Here is a 21,093-nt window from a genome sequence, read left to right on the forward strand (position 1 = left end):
AAGGTGAGGTCGGGTATTTCACCTCTGTCCTGCCTTCCCACTTCCCAAATACATCTGCCCGAGCTTCCAGGGCCTGTGGCTGCTGTCTGTACTCAGCTCAGTGTGCAGAGAGTGCGGGCCAGACCGGCTCCTGCCTTCTCTGTAAACTTGTCCCAGCTCCTCCCCACAGAGCCAACACTCTTTCTTTTGACCGGGTTCACATCCTCTCTACCTTTTTATGGGCCACAGCCCGAGTGCCCCCCACGTGGCAGCACAGACGAAAATAAGCTCTTCTCTCCCTTAAAAAAAGCCCAGGAACGGGTTCTGTGTTTTGGTAGGCCTCCCTCCAAAGCACAGGTAAACGTCCATGTGTCCTGTTTTCGAACAAGCTTCCAGTGAAAGGGAGGAAGGGTGGGGGGGAGGCCTAACAATACCACACAAAGTTGCAGACTGTTCGGCTACAGTCCAGAAAATGAATCCAATTTTTCATTCTGTCATTATAAATATTTCATTGCAAATGGTACTGATTTTCTGCAACTGTGGTTAAGCAAAGGGCCTCTGTGTGAATATTTAAGAAAAAAAAAAAGGGAGAGGAAGACAACGAGGAAGAAGGGAGAGGGCAGTGAAAGGTTAGCAACCAATTAATTTCTTCCTTTAAATGTAAAAGATTCTGGGAGAAATTCAACAGTGATGTAGTGTGTGACTCGGAGAAGAAGAAGAAAAAAAACATTTACTCTGCTCTTCTTCTGACAGTTTCTCATAAAATATCTGCAGTCCATCTATCTTTTAGTACTCTAGGCTCCTCTGGAGAGCAGAAAATGGTGGTTTAAAGCTCTCTTCAGTGCCAGTCTGCAGGAGATTGCTTTCCACAGGACCCCCGCTGATGGAGGCCTAGGGGAAGAGGCCCAGGAGTTATTCAATCAGCCGGAGACTCTGGGGCGGCTGGGGGTCCTTTGAGGGCTGATTAGAAAGCTGCCCTCCTGTTGCCTGCCTCGGAACAGAACGAAATGAGCAGCCTCTTGCTGAGCAGATGCTGCAAGAAGGAATTTCACCTGTCATGGAGTTTGTCAGAATTTCAGGATTTATCTTGGTGCAAAATTAATAAAATACCAACCAGGATTTCAGGCTGACTACTCAGCTGTGTCATCTCCAAGTGATCTTTCACCCAGGAAAACCTGGACAGGGCGCACAGCCAGCTCCCTGCCCTACTTTTCCTTGGGAGGGTGAGCGAGACGATGGGGCGAGCACCAGCCAGACGCCAGGAGGAGATTCGGAACCAATTACACACAAGGCTGAACTTCAGTGTGGGTGCTACTGTCTTAGTGGGTGACCTCTCACCTCGCCTCCAGAGCTGGGACGGCTCTTTGGGTAAGCCCGAGTCTCAAGTAGAGAAAGGCTGTTTTAGCACTGTCTCACACAGGAGGTAGCTCATGGATTCACATCTATTAAATTCATCTGCTGGTGTCCCCGGCCTGGTTTTGCTTTATCTTATTAAAGGAACACTAACAACGGGCTCTGTTAAGAGCACATATTGTGAAACACTGAACATTCATCTGAGGTCAGCCGTGCTCAAGGAGGTACCCGGTCATCTTTTATTTGAACCCATGCTGGCCTCATGGCCCATCCCCCTCGGGCTCCCAGCAGAGTGGGGAGTGGGAATCAGGGAGGGGAAGAGGGAGGCAGCAGCACGGAGGACCTGGGACAGGGTGGGAACAAACCACTGCCGGCTCTGGACTGCAGGGAGCCTGGGAGTTTGGCCACCTCTGCTCATTCAGCTTCACAAATGACCATGGCTATTTTAGGGGGGTTCTGTAAAGCCCAAGGCTTGACCATATTGAGCTGAGGCTTTGGGTAGCCCTGGGACAATTGCTCTTGTTCTCAGGGTGGCTGGCATCTCCTCACAGAGGGGCCGGCGTGCAGGACTGGGTTGGCCCCTACAGCTGGTCCAAGCCCCTGGACAGAACAGACAAGCATCTCTTCAGATTCAGCTCTGGACTCTGCACTCCGGCTCAGAACAGGATTAACCTGGATCGTAATGTCTACCCTGTGAGGCCTCTCACCATGGACCACACGTGCCCCTTTACTAGCCAGGGACTGGCAGAGCATCCTGGACTACCCTGGAGGTTGCGACTGGTTTAAGGGCACTGCTGCCTCCCCATCCTTTTCTAATCGACATTTTCCAAATGAGACATTTCACCACAGTGGAAAGCGTCCCTTCCAGCTCTTCCACTCGTAACACGACAAGCCTGTTTTGGAGAGTCACCTTTACAAAGTGGGTAGTAGCCTGACAATATTAATACCAAGAGATCTCAGGAAAGAGTGAGTAACAGAAGAGAGAGAGAGAGCCTGCGCTTGCAAGTGGAGGCACAGATGGTGGGCGGGGACGCAGGGTGCTCGCAGCAGGCTTCGGTGGAGATGCATTAACTCCACAGAGAGATGAGGGCTTCCCACCAGTACTGTCATGAATTATAACTGAGCACGGGGGTGAGGTCTTAGTGCCTGGCTCACAGAGAATAGACGGTTCTATCTTCCTGCACAAATACCTCTCCCCGCTTATAAACTCCCAAGCACAGCAAAGCACACTGCTGATAGCTGATGGGTCACACTAGCCTTTTATGTGTCTAGAAGGCGCATGCACTTCGCAGATGTGCCCAGTGGTGGAAGTCAGATGATTATAAAATTAAGCCTTGGCAATGAGAAAAAGGAAACCTTTTACGGGTGATTCGGGTTTCCAGCAAGAGATGGTCTATCTGCCAGCTGAGGGGCCGCACCAAAGCCAGAGGGAGCCACTAAAGAAAGCCTGCCGGCTTCCCAGACACGCTGGGTACAAGGGGGAAAGCCTCGCCTCTGCAAACGCTGCCCTCCTCTTTACCAGAAAGTGAAAGCGGGTCCTGGCCAGTAAGCTCCCCGACATCACTGCCTCAATGAAGTTATCAATGAAGGAGGCCTGTTATTTTAGGCAGTTTAGAATTTCACCACTTTTAAAGGCCTCGTTTACCCTGCCTCTCACTCCCATTTAAAGCCTTGGAGTTGCTGTTCTAAATGACAGCACCGTGAGCAGCGCTTTTAAGCACTGTTCTTCTCGCCTGCCACATCGCAGGCTTTCACAGAATCCCGCTCTCTCCCGGATGAGGGTGAACTAGCTCCTTCATAGCTGCAGGGCAGAGCCTGTTAGGAGCTGTAGATTCCCTGCAAATATAACAATAAAGGATACAAATGTGAATTCCCCTTAAAATACACGCTTGGCTCTGAAGCCGCCTGGCCTTAGCAAACTCGATCAAGAACAGCCTATCAATCTTGCTCCAAACGCTCAGCAACAGCTCGTTTCATGCGGCCGGCCAAGGGATTGCCACGTCAATGGATCAGAAGATGCTGGTGTGAATTCTTTGCTCATTTTAGAGGATTGAGCGTCGAAGCCCATGATGACCCTCTCTCTGACTCTAATTGCCACAAGCAGTTGGCTACCGAGGTGGTGTTTTCCAAGAGTCCAATCGAAGTTTGCAAACTGAAAGAGTCTATTCTTGGCATTATGTCTCTGCGAACATGGAGGAAACTGATCTGCATGTGGAGCGAACATCTGAAATAGGAACACGTGGGGGGACTTCAAGGTGCCTCCCTGGATTGTAGAATGTTCTAGAGACGTGGAGGTCCAGCTCTCTCCCGGGGATCGGACTACAAAAGCGCCGAGGCAGAGAGCTGTCTTTGTAGGCCGGCCGTGCCCGCAGTTTCTCGTTCCTGATGAGGCAGATCTTCTGGTGCCGGGGCAGCAAGCTGACTTGGCGGCGCAGGAGACGGCAGGGCCAGCAGAGCCCAGCCAAAGCGGAATGTGGCAGAGGTGATGACCGTTTCCAGGGGGTGGGGGGCGAGGAGGGGGCTGCACACTGGCCGCAGCGCTCTTCAGTGCACCCTAGCTGAATGCTCCATAAAGTCGCACTGATGGCAGTTCCGAGATGGCCATCTGTCGTCAGCTCTGGGCCAGACAAAAAAATAATGTCATGGCAGATCGCTAACAACAGGGCTGTTGGAGGGAGGGAACGAGTCCTAGAACGGGGAGGTGGTGCTCCATCTTTTAACAGCGAAAACCAGCCGTCGATAGGAACATCGAGAAATTAATGGATGGAGAATTTTTAAAAACTGAGCTGGGGTGCCGTAGAAACGATTCAAATGTAAATAAAGTGGTTTTCCGCTTATTGGCCGAGACCTCTGTTGCTCTTCCTTTGGTCCTATTAACTGCTCGATTCTTGAAAATCTGATGAGCCGGACACATGGTGAAGTGGTGAGGGCCAAATTCAGAAAAAGGTGAGCCCAGGTTGTGCCTCCAAGCATGCATACACAGATTAGGCATTTATTGGTACAAAACGGGTAATTGAAAATGCATTCACTCATTGAGTCCAAATGAGTTCATTGTGACAGTCCTGCTTATCCATCTTTCTGGATGGATGTTTGCTTAATTTCTAGGTGCAGTTTTATTAAAAGCAGAATAAAACTACCTCATCTTTAGATGCATTGTGAATGCTATAAAATTTTAAACTCCCTTCTTTACTCAAGAAAACCCCCAGCTTTTTGCTACTGCTTAGATGACAGGAAGAGAGGGGATGCAGGGTGAGAGAGAGAGAGAAGTAAATAGTCAAACCGAGGTGAGCGCTGCCCTATTTGTCCTATATGATTAACTTTCTACCTTCAATGGTAAGGCCAATCAATCCTGATTGAATTATCCAATATTAACAGCTGAAAGTGATCAAAAGTAATGGTGAAAACACAGCTCCAATCAATAAATCAATGCAAATGATTCGGTTCCTGGAGATCGGATCAAATAAAAGAGATAGATCAATTTAACCACTGGGCAAATTAAGTGGAAACTGCTGTAGCACCAGTTTACTTCAAAGGCCCCGAAGGCCCACAAAGCAGAGAAAGGAGGTGGTGGGGAAGCGGACCAGTTCCAGAACCACATGCTCACTGGACATGATTTACACTCCTGCAGACTTCCGCATCTATAAGGTGGTTTAAGGACTGTGATTTTGGCCCCGAGAACAAGAGACACACAGAGGTCCAATGGATGGAAGGAAGTGGAGAGCGAAGGTAGCAGGTGCAGGCCACCCAGGAAGGGGCAGGACTTATGTTTCTTCCCACCCCCGACACTGACTGTCCTCTCCCAAATGATCAATATGGAACCTGGCTATGGTGGGCCAGACGCAGTGATGGGCAGTTCTTTCCAATCTGAGGGTCCCAAAAGGACCCCGAATGATAAGAGGCAAAGCAGAACAGGGTTCTGAGTCTTCCAGTTGGCGTGTGGGTGCTATGCTGCTAAGTTGCTTCAGTCGTGTCCGACTCTTTGTGACCCTAGGGAGTGTAGCCCGCCAGGCTCTTCTGTCCGTGGACTTCTCCAGGCAAGAATACTGGAGTGGGTTGCCAAGCCCTTCTCCAGGGGATCATCCCTACTCAGGGATCGAACCCCCATATCTTACATCTCCTGCACCGGCAGGTGGGTTCTTTTACCACTAGTGCCAAATGAAAGCTATTTCAAGCTCTGTTAGAAATAAAAACAGAGCAATGGAAAACAACAGAAAAGTTGTGAAAAGAGTAGGGGGGGAGCTGCACAGTTTTAAAGGCACTTCTTATAGAAGTGCTGTGAGCAGTAACACACACTTTTCCACCTCTCTTGTTTGCAAAAGAGAATTTCCACTTGACCCAGAGAAAAAAATGAAAACAAAACAAAACTAAAATAAACCTTTCCCCACACCACACTTCGATCCTACCTTGTCTTATGTAAAGGGGCCAGATAAAACTTTTTGTTTTGGCCACTTATCTCTAATTTGGAAAGAGGGCAGGAAGAAGGGTAGGGTTTTGAAATAATGTTTCTGAAAGCAAATTTAATGTTCAGTTTTCCCACTGTGTGCTAAAAAGTAAAACCAAAAATAAAAAGAAGCTCAAGCCTCTTACATCCCTTGAAAAACATGAAGGCTTAAAAATAAGAATTTTTACCTGGAAACCAATTAACATGAAACTATGTCAAGGTATGATTAATTGGGAAATTATTCCAGTGAACTAGAACAGAGAAGTAAGGAAACAGGACATGTCTGGGATCGAGATTTTATTTCCAGGTAATGATGGATCTCGAGTTTGTTTACTGAGTTCAGCGAGAGGGAGCAGGGAGAGGACCCGGGAAGCAGAGCTCCTCCAAGCCCTCTCCCCTTTCACACTCTGCACTGAGGGCTTAGCATCAGCTACTCCATTGCACTCTCAGCAGGACCCTGGGAACTGGGCGCGATGCTTTGTTGTCTCCTACATGCCCATTTGCAGAGAAGGCAATGGCACCCCACTCCAGTACTCTTGCCTGGCAAATCCATGGACGGAGGAGCCTTGTAGGCTGCAGTCCATGGGGTCGCACAGAGTCGGACACGACTGAAGCGACTTAGCAGCAGCAGCAGCAGCAGCACATGCCCATTTTACTGATGATAAAACCAAGGCTCAGAGTCCATTGCTTGTAAGGAACAATGACCAAAATCAAACTCTGGTGATTGTTCTCTGTATTTCATGCCCTCTTCCCTTACACTAAGATGCCTATAGAGAAATCAAAGCAAAATAAAACAAGTGGGAAAAACTCCATAAAAGCCATTTTTAAAATAATCATTATTTGAGATTTTTATGGATAGTGATCTCTCTCACATTCACAGATATCAAAATCATATCCGTCCTTCAAAACCAGCTTGAATGCCTCCCACGTGATGGCTTTCTCGATTATCCCAGCTGGAGAATAAACATCTTCTCTTGGAATACTTAGAACTATTTATTACACATTACCTCATGTGAACATTAATCATATGCAAATCTTATCTTTTCTAGTAGACAGTAAAGATGATATATTCCTAATTATTTTTGATATGTCATAGAGAGCTTGGGGCCATGGTAAATTTAAAATGATAAAATTATATTTTTATAAAGATTTTAAATCAATAAATATATATATTTTTAACCAAATAATGGCACAGGGGATGACAGCAATCTATAGTATGGCATCTGTGGTTGGGCTAACAAGGACATTTTTTTAAGGTTCACTTTAAAAAAAAAAAACGTTCAACCTTCTATTTTTAGTTTTATTTTTGGCCAGGCCATGCGGCTTGTAGGATTTTAGTTCCCTAAGCAAGGGTGGATCCCATGGCCCCTGCAGTGAAGGTGTGGAGTCGTAACCACTGGACCACCAGGGAAGCCCCAACAAGGACCTTTAAATGCCTCAACATGTGTTACTTAATACTTTGAGGCATGGACCTGTATAACAATTATTAAAAGGCTGGTTTAGGTACAGCGTTAAGTCAGTGAGTTGATCCAGTCGGCCACGTGGCAGCCACACTTCAGTGCTGTACTGCTGTCCTGTGCTTCCCACCCCTTTGGAGTAATTCATTTTTCTTTCAGAAATATGACCATAAAACTTGAGCAACAATTAAGCTGTGGTGTGAAAAATATCCATCAAACTCAGGTTGATTTGGTGGGAAAGTGATTTGAGAAGACAACCAAACAGCTGTAGAGACCATTATGTATTTAAACTTCAGTGATATCTGCAAGTCTTGGTGTATCCCTCAGAATGTCAAATCACTTCTGTATTTTCTATGTGGAAAATAGTGCATCCATGGACTAATGAAGAAAAAGCTCAAGTATCAAAATAATCTTTGACTCAAAAGAAACTTAATACCAGAAATCTCAGAGCCTCAAGTTCAATTAGGCCAATTCCCTCTCTTCCAACCACCGCAATTCCCTCCAAGTCCATTACATTCATGACATGATGCTTCAGAGAACTTTCTATGGGGACCCATTGGAAGAGGATGGTTTGATCACTGCCATTGAATTGTAGCTTTTCTAGAGGCACCAATGAAACAATAATTACTGTATTGAAAGAAAGTGGCCTATTCAACAGAATTTTTACAAACATACCACTTGCTCACACCTGTATAAACCATTCTGGATACAAATATGCATTGTAGGATATTATTCTTGGACCATACTCTTCTCTCAAAGCAGCTTCCTTAAGTTTTGCAGGAAAAGTTTTGAGGTCTATTAGGAAAACATGTGAAATATTTGACATATTCATTTGCTTTTAAAATAACAAAATGTTAAGTTAGTTCAAATAATGCACTCTTATTCCAAAGCACATCTTCCCGACCAGCATGCTAGGTGGCCCCTGAAGTATATTAGAATTCCTTGCAAGAAGGGAGAAAAACTCTACTAGAAGAAAATGATGATATCCTGCCAGGAATTACACATTACACTTCTCTGGACTGGCATCTGGAACTTCTGGTCAGAAAGGATTCAGGGTCATGCGAAGACAATAGCTTCCACACTGGCAAGTCCCAGATGGAGTGTTCATAGAAACAGACGTTGCGTCTTGCTTAATTTGAAAAGCAACTGTGGTCTGTAATGTCAAAGGATGACACTTGAGTCCTTCATTCCTAAAGATGGAAGTGTATTATGAGGAACTATCTGAATTCTGACTAGTACTGTAGGTGATGTTAATGAAAACAACACATCTCCCTGGGTGTATGTGTAAGATTTTATACTCAACAAAGCACTTCTATCCTTAAAAAGATGTTTTTGTGTTTTCAAATAGGTATAAACAGTGAAAGAAATGTAAATCGTTTATTATGGTCATTAAATCATTTATGCACCATGACCACAGTGGTGTGTGTAATTTACTTCAGTCATGTCTGACTCTTTGTGACCCTGTGGACTGTAGCCCGCCAGGCTCCTCTGTCCATGGGACTTTCCAGGCAAGAATACTGGAGTGCATTGACGTGCCCTTGGCCAGGGGATCTTCCCCACCAAGGAATCGAACCCATGTCTCTTAGGTCTCCTGTGTTGCTAGGCGGGTTCTTCACCACTAGCACCATCTGGGAAGTCCAACCACAGTGATGTTCCTGGGCAATTCTGTAAAATTACCCTATTAATCTCACTCTAAAATAAGAGCCAAATAGACTATATGCTTTCCACTTGCCAATCTCCAGTTCTTGGGCATTGCATTAGGTTTATAAAATGCCTCTTGTGAAAAATCCTCTTTTCTGAAATTTAGTGGCATAAAAAAAGTAGATGCGTTTAAGTGGTATGACATGGGCCAATTTTAAAATCTCTTAATTTTCCATACCAAGCAATGAAATACTGTGAGCTGGTAAAAGGGCTTCCATTTCTGCTCGGTTATTATTTAGGTTACTGATCTTATTTTCTCTTGTCACCTCAATTTCAACTGATTTCCCCCCTTATTCTTAGAAATTAACAAAACTGTATTTTTTAGTATACTTTACTCTCTATATAGAAACTAAAAGAAATTAATGTCATATTAACTCCATCCTCTAAGCACAGGTGTGAAATGATGTGGGAATGAAGACAAACGCACAGAACTATGAGCCCCTAAGTTTAAATCATAAAAATCCAAAAGGTCTCAAAATTAGAAAAAGTAAGCTCTGATATTTTCCTTAATGTATTGAAATTAAAAGCCACTGTTACTACTGAAGAGTTTAGCAAACAGATCTACATGGATATTTCAATGACTGTGGATACTAGCTTTGTAATAATGATCACACATTAACTATAAATACTGTTTTATCGAAGGAGTGATTCACATTTTGAGCCTGAGTATTTGCATCAAGGCCAAATATGTATGATTCTGAGGTGGGGTTAGAAAAGTAAGTGTACAGCTTCGGATTGTGAAAGAAGTCTTATTTTGGCTCAGATCACAATGTGAGTGAATGAGTCAGAGGTGTTTTGAGAGATGTTTGACCTCATAAGGTCATAAAGACTCAAAGACTGAGTTCTGTGTTCTATACCACGTCTTCTACACCAGCGGTTCTCAAAGTGTGGCTTGGGCCCTCCAAGGGTCTCCTAGACCCTTGCTGGGAGTCTGTGAAGTCAAGACTCTTTTCATAATAACATTAAAACACTGTTGGCCCCTTACGCTCTCATTATCTCATGAGCGTACAGTGGCATTTTCTAAGGGCTACTTGACATGCGAAGATACAGTTTCTCTGATAGCTAATAGAACCACAGATTTGTGTATTTTTGTGTTTCAAATGTTTCTCGATTTCTAATATGGAAAATATCAATACATAATGTGAGTGTACACAGTCGCTAAGTCGTATTGGACCCTTTGTGTCCCCATGGACTGCAGCCCACCAGGCTCCTCTGTCCATGGAATTTTCCAGGCAAGAATACTGGAGTGGGTTGCCATTTCCTACTCCTGGGGGTCTTCCTGACCCAGGGATCGAACCCACTTCTCCTGCGCCCTCTGCAGTGGCAGGTGGATTCTTTACCACTAGCGCCACTTGGGAAGCCCCTCAGTATACAGTAACCCATGTAAATCAAAGTGCTTTGTGGTCTCCAATAATTTTTAAGTGTCAAGGCATCCTGCTATCAAAGAGGTAGAGAACCCCTGGTCTATACACTAATGGAAAGACTGTACAGTGTACAGTCCATGAAACTCCAAAATACACTATGAAAGAAACCTGGAGTCCCAGAGAATGTGTTTAATTGCTTACTTTTGTCTGCTAGCCAGTGTGCCACAGGTCACCACTGCCAGAGTGTGGGGTTGTTTTAATGAAAGACACTGAAGTGACCACCAGGTCAGTAGTGGTGTTGTTGTTTAGTTAGTAAGTCATATCCCACTCTTTTGTGAGCCCGTGGACTGTAGCCCACCAGGTTCCTCTGTCCATGGGATTTCCCAGGCAAGAAAACTGAAGTGGGTTGCCATTTCCTTCTCCGGGGGGTCTTCCCGACAAGGGATCAAACTCACATCTCTGGCTTGGCAGGCAGATTCTTTACCACTGGAGAAGGCAATGGCACCCCACTCCAGCACTCTTGCCTGGAAAATCCCATGGACGGAGGAGCCTGGTGGGCTGCAGTCCATGGGGTCATGAAGAGTCGGACACGACTGAGCGACTTCACTTTCACTTTTCACTTTCCTGCATTGGAGAAGGAAATGGCAACCCACTCCAGTGTTCTTTCCTGGAGAATCCCAGGGACGGGGGAGCCTGGTGGGCTGCCGTCTATGGGGTGGCACAGAGTCGGACACGACTGAAGCGACTTAGCAGCAGCAGCAGCAGCAGAGCCACCTGGGAAGCCCACTCAGTTAGGGTTAGGGTTAGCATTAGAATCTACAAAAGTGAACTTGTTGCAAACTTTCCCCCAAGAACACTAGCAGGAAGCCAGTCTCTATAGAATCTCTACAACTTTGATTTTAAACTATTAGGAATTCTGCTTCACAGTTTACATATTAATTAACAGCATCATTAGGCATACTGCCCATATCCTTTAAAATCAACACAAAAGACTTACCCTTCCATACATACTGCAATAAGAATATTATGTTTTCCAATAGAAATGTAGGTTATTTTAATGACATGTACTTTTAAATAATAGTCTAACTTGGTCTATCTTCTGTATCCAACACACAAACACGTGACGGAGTAGAATTCTTTTTTTTGAAGTGATGAAAAGTCTATAGCAACTTTCAGTTTGGTGCATTGACTCCTCATAACTGAATGACATCACCCATTCCTTCATAGATTTTTTATCTTATGTCTTTATTTGCTATGTGTTTACTGATAGGATAAAAACTGAGATGTTATTAACAAACTATAAATTCCTTATTTTGATACAAAATTCACATAAATATGGCTTCCCTACAGCCCAAGGAACTCTAAAGCTGCCCTGGGGTCCACAGTGTGGGATGGGAGATGAAGGAGTGGGTGGGGCTTTGGGTCCCTTAGTCCTACCTCAGCTATGTCAACCACATCAGACCCTCTTCTGTTTATTTAGGGAATTTGATACCAAAGGAAAAAACATCATCCTTACCCTATTTTAGTCTAAATTAACTTTACGGTTAATAATAATCCTCACAATAATGAAATAACTGGATTCTAATTCATTCTCCTCCAAAGGCACCAACAAGATTTAATAGAAAAAAAAAGTATTACTCTTATATCATTCCATCTGAAAAGTGAGGATATATATTAGACCCATTTTTTTCAGATGAAGTAAGAAGAAAAAAACATTTATTTTCCTTATAATAAGTGACATTTCTGGGTTAGGATCCAGGTCTCTGACTGATACCAGCCTATTCAGAATAGTCAAATTGACCAAATATTTCTATTCTATTTTAGAGTTTATACCCCATATTCAGAGCTTTTATTTCATTTTACCTAATAACAGGCCTGTGAATGTTACATCTATCATTTCTTCACATCCGAGGTTCAGAAACATTATTGACAAGCACAAGGTCACACATTTTGCAAGATTCAAAGCTAACATCTTTGGGTACCAAAATTTGTACCCAAAGGCTGCCACTAAATAATAATGATTCTATCCCGTTAAGCAGAAGAAACATGTTGGACAAGAGTATAGCTTCTTTCCTCTCTTCCCTTCTCCCTTCCAATTTTAAGCCCCTCAGGACAACAATAACCTGGACATCCAGCCAGCTTGAAGCCCAGTGGGAACAGAACATGAATAAAACAGGGTTTGGGAGAATGGGCCTTGACGAACGAGGTGAATGATCCCACAGTCCAATAAACCTGACCCTGCAGTCTATCACACTGGGTCAGAAGGTCCAATTATAGGTCTGTTCTAGTTCTTTTTATGATTGACAGCAGCCAGAGGCAAAATGACTTTGGTGTCTGTTAATCCAGCCTCTAATTTTCCCTTTGCCCCAATCCATACAAAGCATCATGGTGGCCCAGGGTGAGTGATACGGTGAATCCAGACTTAAAATGCCCTTGTTTCCTATAAGTAGAGCAACTGAGTTCAATGCCAGGCCTCCCCATGGGGACATTACCTGCAGCTCTGTTTGGAAGAAAAACTTCTGTGGACATTGTGTGCAGTCGTAGATCTTGTCTTCTTGTCCATGGGCAGAGAAAATATGTTGCTGCAACTTGTTTGCTTGAACAAACACTGAAATGATAAAAGGAGAGTGAACTGGGGGTTATTTTCATTCCAAAATGCCCTCCGTTGATGGCTCCCTGTGAACAGCGGCAGAGGAATGGACCGAATGGAGTGCCTTCTGGGTGTGACCACTGCCAGGGTCCGGGGAGAGCAACGTCACACATGCTTAGGGTTGGGTCCCTGGCTTTTGTTAAGATGCACTCTACCGAGCACCTAATTCAACACAAACAGCTCCAAAGCAAAGGTTTCTCGTGGCCCTGCTCCCCATAAATCTTTTAAAATGAAAATTGTCAAACGCACAGCACTGTCTGAACAGAAATGACTCTTATTTCTCAGCAACCCACAGGTTACAAAATCATAGATGCCAAAACCCAGTTTATTGCATTTGCCTAAAGTTACAGCTAGCAAACAGTTCTCTATTTAAATGTGTTAATGCTAAAAATGATATCCCACAGCTACTCTGGGGCACTGTCTATAAATGTGAAACAGAACGGCAGGTAAATTCTCTTTGGATACTTTAAGATCAACTCAGCCTACACATGGAATGCAAGGGTTTCAATAATATAAACATGTTCAATTTTAATGACTACAAAACAAGGCCCTAAGACTGTGTAACAGTTTACCTAGGAGACATACTATTAATAATTAAATTGTATATGCCAGAGGCAGTGTTTGGGTTGGGAGAACTGACTTCTGATGGATGCCTGGTGTACTGTGACCTAAAAAAGTTTGCATCTACAATATTAATCTGTATAGGCAGGGAAAGGATTTATTAAAGATGTTGGCATTTGACTTTGACTCTATTCTAATCATTAAAATTATTCTAATTGCCAGCCAACCTAAAATATTAGAATATTGTTCTTGTGAGTCATACATTTTAATCATATTTCTCATTACTTTAAACATCTATCAGATTTCTTCTTGCACTTAACATACTTTATATTGGAAGAGGGGGTTTTTTTGTTTTGTTTCTAAAATTACTTCAAGATACACTAAACAATTTAGGTCTGTCAGCACAGGAAAAGCAGACCATTCATGATTAATGCATTTTTGTCTTTTACCTACATCAACCCAAAGAAATGGGGTTTTGATACTGATTTGCAATGAATCTCCATCTAACATAGCGCATTTTACGAGGCTCCCGGCCATAACATGAAGGGGCTATTTTACTAGGGGTCTTAATCATGAAGAGATCTATGACCAGTCCTCCTTAGGAAGACTTACTCTGAACTTTTATAAAGAAGCCAGACTCCTGATGCATTGTATCTTTAGACAAATACTATGTTATAGTAAAAACACACATATATTTTTTAAATAATAAGTTGGAGGAATCAAAAAATAGTTCCAAAAGAAGGAGTGGCCGAATGGGATGCAAGTACTGAATGAAGGAGCCTCCTGGGCAAATGGTAAAGACAGAACCACCAACACAGTCTGGTAGTATTTCACTGGAACATAGCCTTTCACTTTTGATTTAATTACAGGACAGAAATCTACAGGCTGAATGCAGTGAAGGTTAATAATCAATGCTTTGGAATTTTGCTCCACAAACCAAGAACGTGGTCTTAAGAGAAGGATATATTTTTGTTTTGTTTTGCTTTTTCTGACAAATAAGAAGGGCACATAGCCTTGAGGGGTTTGAACAATGAGTCCAAGACACAGGCAAAATAATCACAAAGGATTTTCCAAAATAACTTTGTCACTGTTACAGGAGCAGCAGAAACGTGTGTGATCATATTTCAACCCCTATGCGCTTCAAATTACAGTTTCTGATTTACTTTTTTTTTTTTTTGCTGCTGCTGCTGCTTCTGCTGAAAACTGTAATGTTACAGCATCTCATAAAAGTTTCTTCTTAAAAGTGTAAACATAATGTTGTTGTTCAGTTGCTAAGTCATGTCTGACTCTTTGCAACCTTGTGGACTGCAGCCCACCGGACTCCTCTGTCCTCCACTATCTCTCCGAGTTTGCTCAAACTGATATTCACAGGACATAAGACCTCATCTAATCTGTCTTTTTAGTTCAAAGAACTGGGGGAGGGTTCTAATAATGACTTTAAATTTCATATGGGGAAATGTTATAAAATTCTCTGTGTTTAAATAACAGACATGTGTTGACAACACGGCTGACTTTCAGTCTCACTTCTTGCTATGAAAAAGCTCCCTTTGTCTCGCTAACCTTTTAACGTCGAGGGGAGAAAAGTGAACGGAACATGGATGTCATTTTAGAAACAGAAGAGTGCAAACTTCTGAGAGAACTTAAAATGCCATTTGTTCATCCTGACAGTTAACCTTCCTGACCGTCTGAGCCTTTAAAGTAGGCAGCAATCAATAATGCTAATCAGCAGAAATCAAACATCTTCTCCCTAAATTGAACCGCAGTCAGATCTGTAAAAGGCCACAGCAGTGGGAAGTACGCCTTGGTAGGAAAGACGTGATGTGGCCACGAACCTCTCCCGAGTTTTCCAGATCATCTTCCTACCTGTAAAGCAGACGGGACACTTGAAGGTACCGCCCATCCCTTCGAAGCTGTGCTCGATCAGGTGGCACTGGAGCTTGGCAGGGGAGTCGAAGGTCTGGCTGCAAAGTTTGCACTCGTGGTTCAGCCCTTCATCTGTCAAGGAAAGCACGTGAGCAGAAAAGTTGACACCCATCACATCTTTGACAGGCTAGTGAGTTACCTGTAACTCTGTACGTTAAACTCTTTCCACCAAAAATCAATGATTAGTAGTATATATGGGTTCTGGTTAATTTCACATTATTTCTGAATTTATATCAATTGAAAACATTTCTGGAATTTAAAATCGAATGATAGTCACAAGGCAGGTTTTATCTTATGGCGGTGTGTGTCAAGCTTTGAAAGTATAATTGGTAAGTCAGTAATGAGGCATCTCCCTTCCTCTAACTAGTAAGACTTTATGTATGTTCAGTTGCTCAGTCGTGTCTGACTCTCTGCGACCCCATGGACTGTAGCCCACCGGGCTTCTCTGTCCATGGGGATTCTCCAGGCAAGAATACTGGAGTGGGTTGCCATTTCCTTCTCCAATCAAGATTTTATAGGCTGTGTATTTCCAAAGTTCTAAAACAAAGGGCCCATAGAAGAATGAACTACTTCCCCAGGCTTATCTTCTGGTTTATCAAGAAGGTTCTATAGCTTCCTAAAAAAAGTAACCATACTTTTTTTTAGTCGTTTTCCCATTGACACAGATTTTTCTACTTCTAAGATTTTCTGGCAATTTTGAAATATTACTAATGCTCACAGTATTTTATAAGTGTTATTTTCCTGACTGGCACTTCTATCCTCCATATATTCTGAGTGTACTGTTCCCTTCATTTTGTAAGACAGTCTCAATTTTACCCCCCCAGATCTAGACTGCCTGTATTTCTCCAAAGGCACTTTGATGAGCTCCAGGCTCACTTTTGACTAGTCCTGGAGTTTTCTTTGATAGCTTAGAAACAAAATGGTAGAAAAATATTTTAATGTAATAACAATTATTATATAAAATGAAAAGTTTGTGTTGTAAATATAAAACATCATTTGTATTTTTTTTCATCAAAATGTTTATGAAATTATGCATTTAAGGATTATTCTAACTTGTTTCAATTTTCAGTTATAAGAAATGAAAACCAGTAGCGTGAGAATAAACAAACCATTGCTTTGGTGCCTACTGTGTTTTAAGACTGAATTCACTGAGTTTAACAACAACAACTACTCTTATTCCCCTTTTAGAGATGAGAAAAATGATGCTCAGAGAGTTGAATTGACTTTGCTCTGAGTCATAGGACCAGTTCTTGGTGGAACCAGAACTTAAACCCAGGCAGCCTGGCCTCATGGTCCATGATTTTAGCAGATATACTATGTCAGAAACCAATTATTCCCAAGACTCTCATCAAGAAAAGTAAGGGCTAAGCAGCTTCAGTTTAACCTGAAATGGTATCAAGTTATACTTTTATCTTCTCTTATTTGCAGTGATTAGAAATGCTACTAAGGAATATCTGTGTCAGACAGTCTAGGTCAAGGGAACGAAAAATACATTCCCACTGTAGGGGTAATGAGTCTACACTCCAAAGTTGCTTCCTTTGAGTCAACACAAGAGGCATGCAGAAATCCTTCACCAGTTGATATTACTGGCAACATAAAGGCCCAATTACAAAGTGAATTATTATTAGCTAACTAGGAGTAGAATCACTCTATTTGTATTCCTAATCTTTCTTCTCACACAAGTGTGAGTCTTTAGAAGCAGAGGATTGGAATTTGTAAAAAGAGAAGCAAAGCACTAATTAAGCCACCCAGTACTGTCTACATTTCACAGGAGATAAAAACCTACTCTGTATTTGGGTGGCACAGTAAATTCCTTGATTATAATTATGTAAGAAGGAGTTTAATTGTGCATACTGACATGACAAGGGGTTATACAAAAAGCTTTAGGGATTATATAAGATCAAGGGTTTTTCATCTGTTCCCTTCTCTCTCTCTTTTTCAAAACCCTAAAGGCACCAAAATTTTTCTAAATTTTGGATATTTAGTAATATAAGAACCACTGTTTATGATAGAGAATTGGGTCAGTAAGTTAACCATCAGAAATGCTTGCCAAATTTAAATGTTTTCTATTTCCTCAACGCTGTATACCTTTCTTGTGATGGTAAGACGGTAACTAAGAGTTCTAATTTCATCCTTAAGTTATGTGTTTTGCACAAGAACCAAGATGTGGTCTGTGAATCTGAGGAGGTGTACACATTTGTTCCAGAATTCTTGAACTTACAACATTTGTTGAGGAAAATATATAGGCCTGGGCTTCTCAGGTGGTGCAAGTGATAAAGAAAACTGCCTGCCACTGCAGCAGACAGAAGAGAAGAGGGTTTGATCCCTGGGTCGGGAAGATCCCCTGGAGAAGGAAGTGGCAACCCACTCCAGTATTTTTGCCTGGAGAATCCCATGGACAGAGGAGCCTGGGGGCTACAGTCCATGGGGTTGCAAAGAGTCAGACACGACTGAAGGGACTTTAGCACGCATGCACATGTATGTAGGCCTGATGAGTTTTCTTGGGAATAATGACTGACTGTTGCTGCTGCTGCTAAGTCACTTCAGTCGTGTCCGACTCTGTGCGACCCCATAGACGGCAGCCCACCAGGCTCCCCCGTCCCTGGGATTCTCCAGGCAAGAACACTGGAGTGGGTTGCCATTTCCTTCTCCAATGCATGAAAGTGAAAAATGAAAGTGAAGTCACTCAGTCATGTCCGACTCTAGCGATCCCATGGACTGCAGCCCACCAGGCTCCTCCGTCCATGGGATTTTCCAGGCAAGAGTACTGGAGTGGGGTGCCACTGCCTTCTCTGAATGATTGACTGTTACATGAACATAATGTCAATTATGCAAGTGAGGGTGATCTTCAATGTGATGTTATCTTTCAGGACTAGGAGTATTTTGTTTAGCAAAATAATATAAGGAAAAATAAATAAGATAGTATAAGGAAAATGTCCTCATCAATTTTTATTTATTTCCCATTCTAAGAACAGAGAAGTTCGGTCACAAAATGTTAAATACTCAAAATTGAGTCCAGTGAATTCACCAAAAGGTGACACATGCTCATAAAGTATTCATGCATTATTAGTGTAGATTTCTTTTTCATGAATTTCATGCTTTGAGAGGGCACTTATAGCAATGATAATGACAACAGCAGCCAGCATTTTCAGAACTCTTTATAGTTTAAAAGCACATTATAATATTAAAAAAAATGTTGGAAGTTCTATCTGTCTTTTATTTCGAAGTTACCTAGAGGTCTTTTCCAACAAATAACTTGTCCTAGTTATTTGAGTAGGAGAGAAAATATATCTGAATGATTACATGGCAAATGACAAGCAGACATCAGACATGCCCACCCATTTATCCTGCTGTTGTTAACTTCTCTGCTCATCCCCATGTTCAGACTTACTTATCCTCACAGGGTCCAACGATGATGAATGAGAGAAAGAAAGAGAGGGGAACCCAAAACATTTTCATAACTGGTTAACATAATTCATTCTGTACTTTTAAAAACTGAAGTAGGGGGAGAGAGGGTAATGGGCAACTAATTAAACTTATTTATAATAAGAATTTAAAAAGTTTATACTTAGTCTCTGTTGAACTCTGCTGTCATTCTGCATGTGCATAGTGTGGCTAAGGGCAGTTTTCAAAGAATTTCGAAAACACTCTTAGTCCTGGGGCATCAAGCTGAGCTAAGCTCTGTTTCCTTTCAAAATGGAGCTTCCCTCCTTCCTTCTTCCTGTCTGGTAGATCCTTAAGAACAGTACCGGGTAACCATGGTTTCCCTTAAAAGTCCACGCTCATGAGGGGCCGCCATCAACACCTCCAACTTCGGGTCAGTTTAAGTCTTAAGACACTCACCTTGTTTCCTAAAGATGACAAAAGCTTAAAAAATTCAATTGGGGTAACCATTTCTGCTCTCTGGAAAGGTAGCAGCTGACAGTAATTGGATAATACAGCCTGACTCATTTATTAAAAAGAGATTCTGAGTCAGCTGATTTAATAACCATTACAATATTCCATTAAGAACATAATAGGCTAGAGCAGCCCTATATTTTTATTAAGAGTGATAGGGGGCATCTATGGAAGAAACTTCAGGATTTTTCTTCCTCTTTTTTTTTTTGCTTATCTATAGTCTTCAGATTTTCTATAATAAGCATAATTTACCTTTATAGGTTACTTTGAAAATTAAAGAATAAAAACACTATCTTTTCTATGTGCGTGCTATGTCGCTTCAGTGGTGTCTGACTCTTTGCTATGGACCGTTGTCTACCAAGCTCCTCTGTCCATGGGATTTTCCAGGCAAAAATACTGGAGTAGGTTGCCATGCCCTCCTCCAGGGGATCTTCCCAACTCAGGGATTGAACCTACATCTCTTATGTCTGGTGCATTGGGAAGTTGGTTCTTTACCACTAGCGCCACCTGGGAAGCCCAATCTTTTCTACACCTTACTAATAAAGATTGATTACAACTCTGAAATTTTAAATGCCAAAAAGACAGAAAATGAGCCATATTATGAAGTATAGAAAAAGTCCAATTCTGAACATTAGACTGAGAAGTATTCCAACCAAATACACGTGAAAGCACAAATAAGCACATGTAGAGAGAGAGAAACATCACTATGCATATTATCAACTGAATGAAAAGAATATGGAGCTTTCAATACAAACCCATACCTTTTCAGAACGAACAGAAAACGCCCCTTTCTCGTATCCCAGTGCAAGGGAGCATGCATGCCACCAGTACTGTGGATCTGAAGTCAGAAAAGGCAAGCGTGAAGCTCTTACCACTGAGAACGTGTTGGCAGCCAGCAACTTCCTGTCCTGGTCAACTGCTTTAAAGCATGATCAAAGACAGTTTGGGTATAACTGAGAAATCATTTCACATGTATATAAAGTTCAGCTAAAATAATTATTTCCATTTGTTAATCTCCATTTAAATGTGAACATAAATGTAAACAGGAATCAAGTCTACATAGAAGAGACTGATGCTAATGTAAATATTTACTCCAGTATTAAATGTTGCAAAGGAAAGAATCTGAATACATAATTGCAATGCAACCTCATTGCCTTTACTAGGGAATGTGATAATCATTTACTATAATCATGTGCCCCAAGAACAAAATCTGTTCCTCTAAGGCCAGTTCAAAGGGGAATGATAATTTCTCTCTCTCCAATTTATAAAACCTGGACAAACACAACTATTAATCAGCCAGTTTTGTAACAGAAAAAAATAAGAGCTACCATTCAAGCACAACCCAGGTTATAAGCTCCAACACGGCAATTGTTAGCGGAACACAAGACACTGACATTTCAATACACGCTTTCAACAAGAGAAGCCCTTTCAGCAGCCTCCAGACTGTGTGTCCCATGTTTATACTCCTTTTCCTTCAATAAAAACGAAAATCTAGAGCAGCTACAAGCAAATGTTCAGTGGTTGACTTACATGCAGCTGTTATCCCAGGAATCACTGGGGGACCCCTAATATCGTCTGATCAACACTGCAGCCATTACTGAGGACCAATTTGTAATGGTTTATAAGTAGAACTCCTCCCGTTTACCCTGGAGACTGGCCAGAAGGGTCCTCCAGCCTCTTGCACCGCATAAATCTACAGGCTAAAGTCCAAAGCGAGAAGCCCCTCCTGGTACCTCATCACGTGGCATGGGGCCATCCTTGAAAAGC

General features: G+C 42.4%; 1 protein-coding gene and 1 long non-coding RNA gene across 6 annotated transcripts in view; both read right to left on the bottom strand.

Moving 5' to 3' along the window:
- The window catches only part of ZNF521 (zinc finger protein 521), a 313,446-nt gene that overhangs the window by 16,750 nt on the left and 275,603 nt on the right, over positions 1–21,093 (bottom strand). For all 5 annotated transcript variants that reach the window (XM_025273511.3, XM_025273508.3, XM_025273509.3 and 2 more), the window contains 2 exons: positions 15,370–15,501; positions 12,788–12,903 (listed from right to left, as the gene is read on the bottom strand). In XM_025273511.3, the coding sequence (XP_025129296.1) occupies positions 12,788–12,903; positions 15,370–15,501 (248 nt within the window). The remainder of the gene's footprint in view (positions 1–12,787; positions 12,904–15,369; positions 15,502–21,093) is intronic.
- LOC123331232 lies at positions 100–10,706 on the bottom strand. The gene is made up of 2 exons (XR_006547774.2): positions 1,094–10,706; positions 100–1,012 (listed from the first exon to the last, which is right to left on the bottom strand). It is a non-coding gene; the product is annotated as an uncharacterized LOC123331232 (long non-coding RNA).

Source organism: Bubalus bubalis, chromosome 22, assembly GCF_019923935.1.
Source record: "Bubalus bubalis isolate 160015118507 breed Murrah chromosome 22, NDDB_SH_1, whole genome shotgun sequence".
Lineage (NCBI taxonomy): Eukaryota > Metazoa > Chordata > Mammalia > Artiodactyla > Bovidae > Bubalus > Bubalus bubalis.